The sequence below is a fragment of the Myotis yumanensis genome, unplaced genomic scaffold, assembly GCF_028538775.1.
Source record: "Myotis yumanensis isolate MYYU_CA2020_CCGP unplaced genomic scaffold, mMyoYum1.0.hap1 SCAF_12, whole genome shotgun sequence".
Lineage (NCBI taxonomy): Eukaryota > Metazoa > Chordata > Mammalia > Chiroptera > Vespertilionidae > Myotis > Myotis yumanensis.
In genome coordinates, this window is record NW_027223763.1 from 4,619,954 (window position 1) to 4,631,988 (window position 12,035).

At 60.3% G+C, this 12,035-nt stretch overlaps 1 protein-coding gene across 3 annotated transcripts; it reads left to right on the top strand.

The window, feature by feature from the left end:
• The first annotated feature begins 1,654 nt into the window (after nt 1-1,654).
• On the top strand, nt 1,655-8,303 carry CUNH9orf50 (chromosome unknown C9orf50 homolog). Of its 3 annotated transcripts, none has more exons than XM_070430018.1 (7): nt 1,655-2,180; nt 2,445-2,544; nt 2,670-2,786; nt 5,657-5,817; nt 7,308-7,482; nt 7,658-7,805; nt 8,076-8,303. In XM_070430018.1, exons 1-7 carry the CDS (start codon nt 1,655-1,657, stop codon nt 8,139-8,141), a joined length of 1,293 nt encoding a protein of 430 aa, XP_070286119.1. In that variant the 3' UTR covers nt 8,142-8,303. The 3 variants fall into 3 exon arrangements, with proteins under 3 accessions (XP_070286119.1, XP_070286118.1, XP_070286120.1); XM_070430017.1 differs by having other exon boundaries at nt 8,098-8,303; XM_070430019.1 differs by having other exon boundaries at nt 7,998-8,086.
• The last annotated feature ends 3,732 nt before the right edge of the window (nt 8,304-12,035 follow it).

A 12,035-nucleotide genomic window follows, 5' to 3' on the forward strand; every position in this document is an offset into this window, starting at 1 on the left:
ACCCTACACACGGACTCCAGCTCTGGCCAGGCCCCTGACCTCAAAGCCTCTTGCATTTCTGAATTCCCAAACCTGGAGTCAATGTTTACAGCATGCAAGGGCTGGAGGGCGCCTTAGACATCATCTAGTCAGCCTGATATTCATCGCCCGTTAAAAAACCCCTCACATACCATTAAAATAAGTAAAAATATATTACCTTCCCTCCTTAATACTCTACCTTCCCAAGGAGGCGTGCCCTTCCATCCGTGGCTGAGGAGTATTCGCAGACATAGAACACATAGTCTCCAGGCAGACACCTGATCGTCTATTACAAAGTGGTTTTCTTTTCATTTTCAAATTGTAAGATTACACCATGCCAGTGAAATTACGGGTCCCACACTCAAATTTCACAAATGGAGCTTGTACCCTGGAGTCCATTTTACCGGGGAGCCCTGACCAAGGACACTTGTCCAGCACCGCGCAGCACACAGATGCAGAGCATGGGCTCCAGCTGAGTCTCTTCGCTTCCAGGCCGCTGCACTGGCGCTGCCAGCCTTCCACCGGAAGTTCTGCTGAGCCACCAGCCCCAGCATGACCCACCTGAGCCTCCCGGACCTGGAGGGGGCATCTGAATCCCGGGCCCTTCGTCCCTGGCTGGGGCCTGGCTGCCCTGGTCAGGAGTTCCACGCCCCCCGCCCCCTTGTGACTGCAGCCTTGGCATCCTGAGCACAACAGCCCCGCCCTCTGTGCCCAGGCCTCGGTGCCACCTGCTCCTCACAGGGCCTTGGGTGAGGGGCGGATCACAATGACCCCAAGAGGCCCCGGAGGCCGCAGGGAGGGGCCAACGGAGGAATCAGGCGGGGAAGATGGGCTCTCCCAAGCTCCAGCCACCTGTAGGGGGCGCTAAACTCCCTGGGACCTTCTCTGGCCCCGACCCGAAGCCCCACTAGGTGCGTGTGCCTCTAGGAGCCAGCTCAGAGCTACAGCATCTGGGAGGGAGGTGGGGTAAGGACGAGGCAGGCGGGCTTCTGTCTCCCGAAGGGAGAGTTTGTTAACAATATGTCTTGGCCCCACCGCGAACCTGCTGGATCAGAACCCGGGGCAGCTGTATTTTCCAAAGCTCCCCACCCGGGGGCGGGGTGGCTGGGGGCCCAGCAGGAGACAGGTGCCTCCTTTGGAGCTGGTTCTGTCTCCTGATTCCCAGCAGGGCGAGTGCTGGGAGCGGCCACAGCCGGGGTCACCCCGTTCGGCAGCTGGGGCCACTGCGCACGCAGCGGGCGCGCTCCAGGTTACAGCCTGATCAGCACCTTATGAGGCTGAGACTGGATCCTAAACAATAAGCCTTTCAGGTTGTCATCATAATAGCGACCAGGGTGTGCTGGGCACGGACGCCGCGCCCGGAGCTGCTCCCAGCCTGGTGCGCGCGCGCGCCCATCCGAAGGCCACAGCGACTCGGACCCGCGGGCGCCCTCGCCGTCACCCTCCTCCAGGTGAGGACACAGAGGCCGGGCTCCAGCCCGAAGCCGCTCCGCGCCCGCGGGCCCGCGCGATGCTCCCCGCAAACCGCGCCGGGCGCCATGGCCTGGGGGCCGGTCTCTGCCCCCCGCGCCGCGTCACCAGGCAACCCCCGCCCCCCGGGGTGTGAGGATGCCCTGAGCTGACCGCCCGGCCAGACATGCCCCGGCGGCACCCCGACTCCCGAGCCCAGCAGGGGGCGCCCAAGAGGTTCCCGGGCGAGGGCGCTCGGCGACGGAGGGACCCGCTGCTGCCCGGCTGGCCCCTGTGCGAGCCGCGACCGGCCGCGGGCGCGGGGCGGCCCGAGGGCTGGCGGGCGCGGGGCGGCTCCGAGTGGTGGCAGGCCTCCGGCGGCGAGTCCTGGCCCGCCGCGCGCGGGGAGCCCCGCCGCAGCCCCCCGCCGCGCATGCCGCCTCTGCCCGGCGCGGCCCTGCGGGCGGCGCGGAGGTCCGGGCTCAGGTCGCTGCTGCTGCTGCCGCCCCGGTTCCTGGACAGAGCGCCCTGGACACGGGTGTCCCTGTGTCCCGAGCCTGGAGGACACGGGAAGGACCGGAGGGGCCCGGCCAGGGAGGCCAAGGACGCCCAGGACTCCCTGGGCGCCCTGCTAGGCCAGTTCCTCCCCAGCAGGTTCCAGAAGTTCCTGCGCCAGCTCGGGGCCCAGTGGGTGGAGCAGCTGGAGCGACAGAGTGAGGCCCTGGGGTCCTCGGGGCCTGGGCACCGGGCTGGGCATGGGGCTGAGTCCTTCGGGTGGGGAGAGCCCACCCCCTTTCTAAGAACTGGACATGTCAGCGGACTCCAGGCTGAGCTCTGGCTGCCACCCTGGAGGGCGGGTCTGCCATTGCCCATTGTGGGAAGGAGGAGACTGAGGCCCGGGCCTAGAACGGAGAAGACCTTCGAAAGGGCTGTCCCCCAGCAAAGGCCCATAACTGTTTCTGCCTCCTGGCTCCCAGCAGCCTCGGAACCGGAACCGAGCCACCAGAGGGGTGTGTCAGACCACTGGTGGGGACAACCTTCTCCGTGTCCCAGCCGCTCCTTCCTTCCCGACCTGCGGTGAGCGTCAGTGACCCGCGGGGGAGGCGGGGGGGGGGGGGGGGGGGGGGGCAGGGTTGCCATTGATGCTCCGAGGGTTGGGGACCCTGACCACTCATGCCAGGGGTGGCCTATTTGTCTTCAAGGTGCCAGTCGTCGAAGCTCCAGAATAACCTCAGGAAGGTTTCAAGCCATCAGATACCTACCCTGGGGCCGCTAAAGAGAGATTGCACACAATTCACCGAGGCCAAAAAGGCCAACAAGTGAGCTGTGGGAGGGAGAGGGAAGGGGGGGAGGGCATCTTTCTTTTCTTTCCTTTGCCCTTTGCCCATGAACTTACCTATCTATCCATCTACTCATCCATCCATGTGTCCATCCACCATCGGGTCTTCCACCAAAGCATTCATAATCCATCTGAGTCCACCCATCCATCCATCCACCCACCCGTCCACTCGTTCATCATTACATAGCTCTATCCACGATTCCGGTTTTCTCCCAACACATTCAAGACTCATCCATCAACATCTATGACTCCATCTACCCATTAATCTGGTCTTCTACCAACACATTCATAATTCACCCCTGAATCCATTCATATATTCATTCTCCCATTCACCCATCCATCCTTGTATACATCTTATCTATGAGCCAGGTCTTCTACAACCGATTCATTAATCCATCCTTCCATCCACCCATCTAGTCAGTCATTCATCTATTCACAAATTCCCACAGTTCTATCCACGAATCCGAGTTATAGATTAATTATCCAGAAATCCTTCTCTCCACTTATAAATCCAGGATACTATCCATCTCCAATCTAGTCATGAAGCCATCTACAAGTCTACATACCCATCTACATAATTATTCATCCGCCCATTCATACATCTACCCATCCCCCTCAGCTCTAGTTCTTCCATTCAGATGTTTTAATTAATTCATCCATCAGTCCATCCATCCACCTACCCACACACCAGTCTTCCATCCTTTTGCCCAGTCCCACTATTCATTCACCCATTTCTTCTTCTACCATTTATTAGGTTTTACTATATGTCGAGTATTGGGGGAAATTAAATAAGGGATGGAGGTAGGAGAAGGGCCTGGGACTTAGAAACCATAGCTTGGAGGAATGGAGGGGGAAAGAATGCAGGAAAATCCTCCAGCTTAAACAGAATTAGACAGGGGTGAAGGGTGAAGACTGACCATGAATGTAAAGACCCAGGGAGAGTGAATACATGACTTACATACCATCCTTCTAACCCCGGACCCGTGGCAGGCAGTACTAATTGATCACTGCACTTTTCCCCACTGAGCCTCAGAACCCCTTCCTGACCCCACACTCCTTGCAGACACCCCTGATGGATCAGAGTAGGTGCCAGAAATGAAACACATTGGCCAACCCGGGAGCTTTAAATCGCTCAGGCCAGGTAGACACCCCGCTTCTCATAAGATATAAGAAATAAGAGCAGCGGTTCTCAACCTGTGGGTCTCGAACCCTTTGGAGGTCGAACGACCCTTACACAGGGGTCGCCTAAGACCATCGGAAAACATATATATAATTACATATTGTTTTTGTGATTAATCACTATGCTTTAATTATGTTCAATTTGTAACCATGAAATTGGGGGTCACCACAACACGAGGAACTGTATTAAAGGGCCGCGGCATTAGGAAGGTTGAGAACCACTGAATAAGAGTCTGGCACTCATGGTCTCCAGTGTGAGAACAGCAGGGACGGACGCATTCCAAGAGTCCCATATTCAGGAGCTAATTAATCCCCACTCACCTTCCAGTGGGTGGGGCTCCCTGGTGGGCCCGGGGTGGGGGGAAGGCCAGGGTGCATTAGAACAGGAGCGGAGAAGCGGAGGGTTCAGACTGTGGGCAGAGCTGGCTGTGACTCGGCCTGGCCCTAGCGGGCACCGAGCGGGTGCTGATATGCCGACAGCTATTGGCTACAGTAGGTCCAATGCCTGCAGCCAGGCACCGCCTGGCGCGTCTCCTGCCGGCCTGGCTCTTTAGTGGGCGGATGAGAAGCATCCCCTCTGGGCCCACGCAGACAGGAAGATCCGGTCAGATAAGTGGATGCAGGCATATCAATATGTACGTACTTGCGGTCGAACATGGCGTGTCTGAATAACAGAGCCAAGGATGGCTCAGGCAGGCCTCTTACAGCCTTGGCCTTGAGGACAAAATTAATAGCAATACATGTAACAAGAACAGATCCCCTTTATGGAGCACAGAGCCCGGACTAGATGCCTCACCCAAGCTATGTGATACTCACCTAACTCCCGTAAGGATGCTATTATTCGTGTCTATAATATGTAATACGTCATTTAAAGGGGAAAGCTGCAAGTGGAGACCTGAGGACAGTCTTCCCAAGATCTCCCTGCTGGGGAGGGTGGAGGGGGATGGGCATGGCTGAGACTGACTGACAATAAGGACAGTTCCCCGTTAGAGATGTTTACCTCCGGCCCTGCAGCCCCTGGCAGGCGCCTGCAGTCCACTCCACCTCTTCACAGCCCCGCGCGATGGGCGTGACTGGGGTTCCCTGTACAGATTAAAAACCGGAGCTCGAGGCCGACCCAGCGTGGCTCAGTGATTGAATATAGACCTATGAGCCAGGAGGTCCCGGTTCAATTCCTGGGGGGCGTGCAGGAGGCAGCCGGTCAATGATTCTCCCTCATCATCGACGTTTCTATCTTTCTCTCCCTCTCCCGTCCTCTCTGAAATCAATACAAAAAATTCGAAAAACAACAACACGTACCTTCAAGAGTTCCCATTGAAACCCAGGACTGCCTGACTCCCAAGTTCACACCCGTCGTCTCTGGGCTGAAATGCCCTATGTGGGAGGATTCAAATCTTGCTTTCCATCCCTTACTGGCTGTGTGACCTTGGGCAAGTTGCAGAGCACCTCTGTGCCTTGGTTTTCTCATCTGTAAAATGGGAACAGTCGTTGTGTGTCATGGAGTTGCGTGGGCTCCGCGGGTGCTGCGCGCTACATGCTTGGCCCAGAGCCTGCAGGCAGGAAGTGCTCAGAGAGGCCGGCTGCTGTGCCTGGCAGCCGGTGGAGTGTTGTTGGGACGCGGAGTGGGGCTCAGGCCCCAGCCCTCCCCTGTGCTCTTGCCTCCTTCCACAGTCCCTGCGGTCTACAGGCCCCCAAGCTTAAGGCCGCGCTCAACCGCAGCTCCTCGGAGGAAGCCTCAGGGCACAGCAGGCGGTGTAGCCCCTTCCGAGTGCGATTCGCTGACGAGACCCTACAGGACACAGCGTTTCGCTACTGGGAGCGGAGATGTGCACGTAAGCAGACGGGACTCCAGAAAGTTCCAGCCTGGCCCTGGGGGAGCAGAGGCTGTGGCCCTGGGTCTGGGAGTGAGGCGCCAGCTGCAAAGGTTCAGAGGCCACGGGCCCTGCAGAGGGGGTGCCCAAGCTGGCAGAGGAGGTCAGGTGACCTTCAGGGACCAAGTCCGAGGTCCCGGAGAAGTGTCCCAAAGCAGGTGGCTCCAGGCAGAGCCGCAATGCTGGAGCAGGAGACACTGGCTGCCCAGGCCTCGCCACCCCCGAAGGACTGCTTGCTGCCAAGGGTTCCCACACGCCGCACCGGCCCCCTCGGAACCGGCACCCACGGCCTCCTGCCCCACATCTGGCCCCCACAAGGCCTCGGGGCTGGAGACGGTGGGAAGGCACCGGACCATCTCCTTCCCTTACTCGTGAAAGCAGGAGGAGGTGCCAGAAAAGTCCAGAAGATTCGGCCTCTCTCCTGGGAAGACGGGCACCCCCTGGTCTGGCCAAGAAGCGGGGAGCCAGCAGGCCCGGGTCCCCGGCAGAAGTTTGCTCAGTTCCTCAGGGATGAGCGTGGCCGTCTGGCGGTCTGGCCTGGTTTCCGGTGTTTTCTGGTGTCAGGAGGCGGGGAGAACATTTCTCCTTGCCCTGGTAGACCCTTCACCAAAGCCCCTTTTTCCAGCCGCCCGGCCTCTTAGGATCTGTCTGTGTGAGCACCTACTATGTGCAGTTTCAGGACACAGCTGGCCCAAAGCCTAGCTATAGGGAAAGCCCTAAAAATCAGGACCGTCACCAGTTCAGGGGGGACCCTCCCTGGCTCCCCGAGGCTCAGAGGGAGTTGCAGATAGAAGCGGTGATTTTGCCCAACCTCTGGTTGTTTGATGGGGAAGCCAAGGCCCCCAAAACAGATGACACAGCAGCCAAGAGGAGAAGCCAGAGGGGACCCGGCCACTGTGGGGATCCAGGGAAAGGAGGTGCCGGAGAAACGGTTCCATACAAATGGCAGTTGCCTGGCATGGGAGAGCTTCCTGGCCAGCCACCAGCCACAGGCACGGGAGCTGTGCCCGCACCCACGGCACCGGAGCGGGGCTCTGTGCTGCCTCCTAGCCCCTTGCATCCTCGGGGTCCCTGACCAATGGGAAGGGCAGCTTCTGGCAGGAAGGACTCCCAGCCCCCAGGACCCCCCATCCCTGGAGGAGTGTCACACCCTCTCTCAGGTGTCCATGGTGGGGTGGCTGGCCTTCCCTCTGTAGAAAAGGGGGGCTGTTTCGGGCTGGAGCAGGAGAGGGTGTGGGGCACGGATTGGGTAATGAAGGCAGAAACAGTCACACGAGGTAGTTTTAGAACCTGAGCGAGCGTCCTCTGGAGGCAGCCAGAGAGGGAGCTTTGGTTTCCATGGAGACGGGCTCTGCCCGCCCTGCCTGTCAGAGGGAGCAGGGGAGAGCTGGGGGGCGGAGGCGGGGAGTGCCCCTCCAGGGAGAGCTCTCATGGTGCCCTCCCTCCTCTAGTCCAGCAGGGCATCAACAGGAACCGGCCTGCCCGGCCAGCCCCCTCGTCGGACAGCTTGGAGCCCGTGTTTGGGAGCATCAGGAGGTGGTTGGAGAATTTGCCCAACACCCTGGACTCCAAGCCCCAGAAGGGGGCCACCACCAGCTCCAGGGCCCGCTGGGACTGCCCCGGCCTGTGAGGCTCCGGGAAGGGCGGGGTCGCGTGCACTGCCAGGGCTGTCCCTCCTCACCCTGTAGACTGCCCGTCCGCAGTGGGCAGGCCCGGGGTCTGGGCCCTCGAGGGCTCCGCCAGCCATGGGTGGCCCTGGGACTTGGGGTCCGTTCGGCTCACAGGCCACTGTGCCCCTCAGGCCCAACCTGGGGCGGCAGAGCCACCTCTCTGAGGACACCCTCTCGAGCAGCACCCAGAGGTGGCGACGAGACCACAGAGCCTTCCTGGGCACCCAGGACATTCTCGACCAGGTGGGCAGGTCGCCCTGCTCCTGGGGCCAGAAACTGGTGAGTGCCTGCGGCAGCCGGCCGCCTGGAGCCCCTGCCTGGTGGGGCGGGGGGGGGGGGGGGCGGGGGGGCAGGTACAGCCTCCCTACACTACACGCTTGGCCACGGGGTGGCTCTCGGCTGGGCTGCCTGGTCAGATCCCAGCTCCACATGTTTCCTCATCTGTAACATGGGGTGACTGTCTGCCCCCAGCGCTGAGTGGAGAATCCCCCCCGGGGTCCCTGGAGTCCTGTCTCCTGCCCAGAGCCCCCACCTTCATCCTGCGCCCAGCTGGTCCTCCCTCTCACTCTAGGAGTCCTTCCTGCCCCGCCTGGAGCTGAAGCGAGGCGGTCCTAAGGGGTACCAGCTGCTCCTGCCGTCCGCTCTGCAGTAGCAGGCTCGGTAACGCGTGGCCCCGGGACCCCACCCAGCCGTGGACACGGCCTGGGGTGAGGACAGGCCTTCCTTGCCCTAAAATAAATGTACATCCCAGGGGTCTGGGACCTGCTGCCATGTCTCAGTCTCACCCGACAAGCCTCTCCAGTGCCTGGTTGCTGGTCTCCAGGGTTCTTGGACCGGGTGTGGGGCTGGGGCGGGGGTGGGGGTGGGGGCAGGGAGGTAGTGTGGGCTTGAGGGGTGGAATCACAGCTGAGATGAGGCTGATGGGTGGGGGGCAAGGCAGCCCCAAGGGTCAGGGTTTGTTCCAAGTGAACCCCTCTTCTGGAAGGTGGGAGATCCTGCCACACACCTCACACCTGGGACCAGCCCACACCTGGAGCAGACAGCAGACACCTGCCCTGGCCTCTGCCCCCAGCTGCTTCCTTTGGTGGAACAAAGGCTGCTCGCTGACCTCCCCCTCTGGTCCCTGGTCCTTGGTCCCTGGTCACAGCATCTGGGTGGGCGGGGCCAGATGTTTCTCTCCTAGTGGGGGAGGGGTGGGCAGCGTTCAAGCCGGGTGAGGAGGTGGCGAAGGATTAGGTGGCAGGTACTGCCTGGCGTTTATCTGCCCGCTGGGCTGACCTGGCAGTGCCCCCCCCCCCACCCCGCCTCCCTGCCAGGTGTGGCCCTGCCACACTGTGTTCCAAACCTCGGAGCCCCTCCACTCCTTGTAGCCTGCATTTGGCCCCAAGCCCTGGCCAGGCCCAGGATCCGGGGCTTTATCGCCACTTGCTGGCCATAAGTAAACTGCCCGGGAAGGCGCACCCAGGCACCCTGCTGGGTAGATAAAGGGTAAAATTGGGGCTGGACACGCGGTGGGGAGCTTAGGGCCAGCATAGCTTGTGGATGGGGGACCCCTGGTCTGAAGGGGTGCCCTGGCTCCAGAAGAAAGGCGATAGGCCGAGGCACAGTTTGGACACACCGTGTGGGGGATGGGCTGGGGCAGTGCTCCTACAGCCTTGGGGTGGGGGAGGTGGGGCTGGAGTGGGGTTCCACCCCCTGGGGTGACCTCTCCCCTCCACACCGTTTCTGGACTTTCACCCCCCCCACCCACAGACACACAGTATTTCTATTTCCTGGGGAGCCTGCGGGCCTCGGCGGAGGCCTGTCCCGCCGCATCCTTTCCGGGTGACCTTGCTTGCCCCTCTCGCCGGCTCCAGCCTCAGTTTCCCCCGCGCGGCCGCCGGCTGCAGCGCCGCGCCGCGCCCACGCGGGGGCAGTGTTGGCCTGGCTTTGGCGCCGCGCGGCGCGGCCGGGACCTCGCCTGGCGCTGGAGGGTCGGAAACTTTCCCCTCGCGCCCACTCGCGTCTCCGCCCCGCGCCGCGGCCTCCTGCCACCTGCCACGGCCCGACGGCGGGGAGGGGTGGCCGGCGCCTCCAACGGCTCTTTCTCGCCTTTTGTTGATGAGCTAGATTCTATTGCTCCGCGCTGTCAGCAGCGAGCACTGGACGCTGAGTCCCGCTGTTCCCCGCGGGGGAGGTGGGGGGGCGGCTGCGAAATCCCCGCCGGCGCCCGGGCCCCCAAGCCGCGCCCTTGCCCCGCGGGCGGCAGGGGCAGAGGGGAGGGGGCGCCGGCGGGGACCTGCCGAAGGGGGGGCGGTGCTGGCGAGGATGGGGGTCCGCACCCCGGCGAGCGGGCCGAGGACCCTCTTCCCTTCCCCGCCTCTCTCCGCCTGGCCTCCCCGCCAGCCCCGCGCCGCCCCAGCCCTTCATTTCTCCCTCCCGCTCCGCCGCCCCCTCTCCTCCCTCCGCTCCCTCTGCTCTTGGACAAACGTGGATTCTGTGTCAGGAGGACCTTGAGCATCAGCTCGGAGCCTGGCATCCCACTCAGCACAGACAGACACGGGGGACCAGGCACACACACAGCAAACGCCTGAGACGCCGGCTGACACACACACACACACTCACACTCACACACACACACACACACACACACTCACACAGAAACACACACATACACACTCACACACTCACACACACACACTCGTACACACACTCACACACACTCACACAGAAACACACATACACACACACTCACACTCACACACACACACTCACTCACACACACTCACACACACACGCTCACACAGAAACACACACATACACACACACACACACTCGTACACACACTCACACACACACACAGAAACACACATACACACACACACACTCACACACTCACACACACACACACAAGCTCACACACACACAAACACACACACACTCACACACAAACACACGTACACACACTCACACACACACAGAAACACACATACACACACACTCACACACACACTCACACACACTCACACACACACACACACGCTCACACACACAAGCTCACACGCACTCACACAAACACACACACTCACACAAACACACACACTCACTCACACACACACAGAAACACACACACACTCAGGAACATTACACACACAAACACACACACACACACACACACACTCAGGAACATCACACACACACAAACACACGCACACACTCACACACACACTCACACACACTCGTGCACACACACGCACACTCAGGAACATCACACACACACACTCTCTCACACACACTCACACACACACACACACACATTCACCCACACTCACACACACATACACACACACATTCACACACACACACACACTCACACACATTCACACACACCCACACACACACTCACACACACACAAACACACACCACACATACACACATTCACACACACATTCACACACACACATTCACACACACACATACACACACACTCACTCACACACATTCACACACACACATTCACACACACACACGCACACACACACACACACACACTCACACTCAGACACATCACACTCGGACCCACACCGCGCACTAGAAACACTGAAGATGGCACAGTTAGGGTCTCCCAGGGGCCAGCACCCACATTCCCGCTCCACCTGATGCCTGGGAGGCCACAGAGTCTGAGCCGGAAGCAGGGATGGGACCCAGGAGGCCGGGCTCTGGGCCACTCCTGAATGGTAGACTTGGACCCCAACAGCACCGGTTCTATTTCTTCGCCTTCATTCATTCACAGGACATATTTACTGAGCACCTACTGTGTCCCAGGCTCTGTGCTGGGCCCTGTGAACAAGACAGACAGCATTCCTGACTCAGGGAGCCCAGGGCTTGGGGAGGGGGAGGGGTGGGGCCGGCTTCACAGGTGTGTGCCGCCTGCCCAGAAGGGCCCTGCCGTGGGTTTAAGGCTCTGCTGGCATCACCTTGAAATTCATAATTGATTTTGAACAAGGGCCCTGTTTTCATTTTACCCTGAGCCCTTGCAAATCATGTAGCTGGTCCTGGTCACAGACGTTAAACTGTGGCAAATGGAGGCGGTTGGAGGCAGTAACAGACTTGCCTAGGAGCAGGCTTTGTCCTGCCCCCAAGTCCCAGGCCTGGGTTCCCGGTCCCTCAGGGCAGTTCCCTGGGAGCTGGGTCTGTGTGGGCAGCAGGGCAGGACCAGCAATGCTCCTAAAGGACTTTCAAATCCCCTCACAGGGGGCTAGCTGGTGCCTGCAGTGTGGTGTGGGAGGCACAGCCCGAAATCGGAGGAAGGAAGCCCCCCAACCCCCTCCTCCACTGGCCCGGCCCCTCCCAGTAGGTACCCCGTTTCTGGGCACCTTTCAGAGCTATTTTGCGCACGTATGAGGAAGTATGTACACGCGTGCATTTTGCATTGCAATGTCGGTTTTGCATGCATTCTGTACGCACTCACTTCTCTGCACTCAGAATCCTCACTTCAAAATGTAACTGGGAGGTGGTAGAGGGCTTCT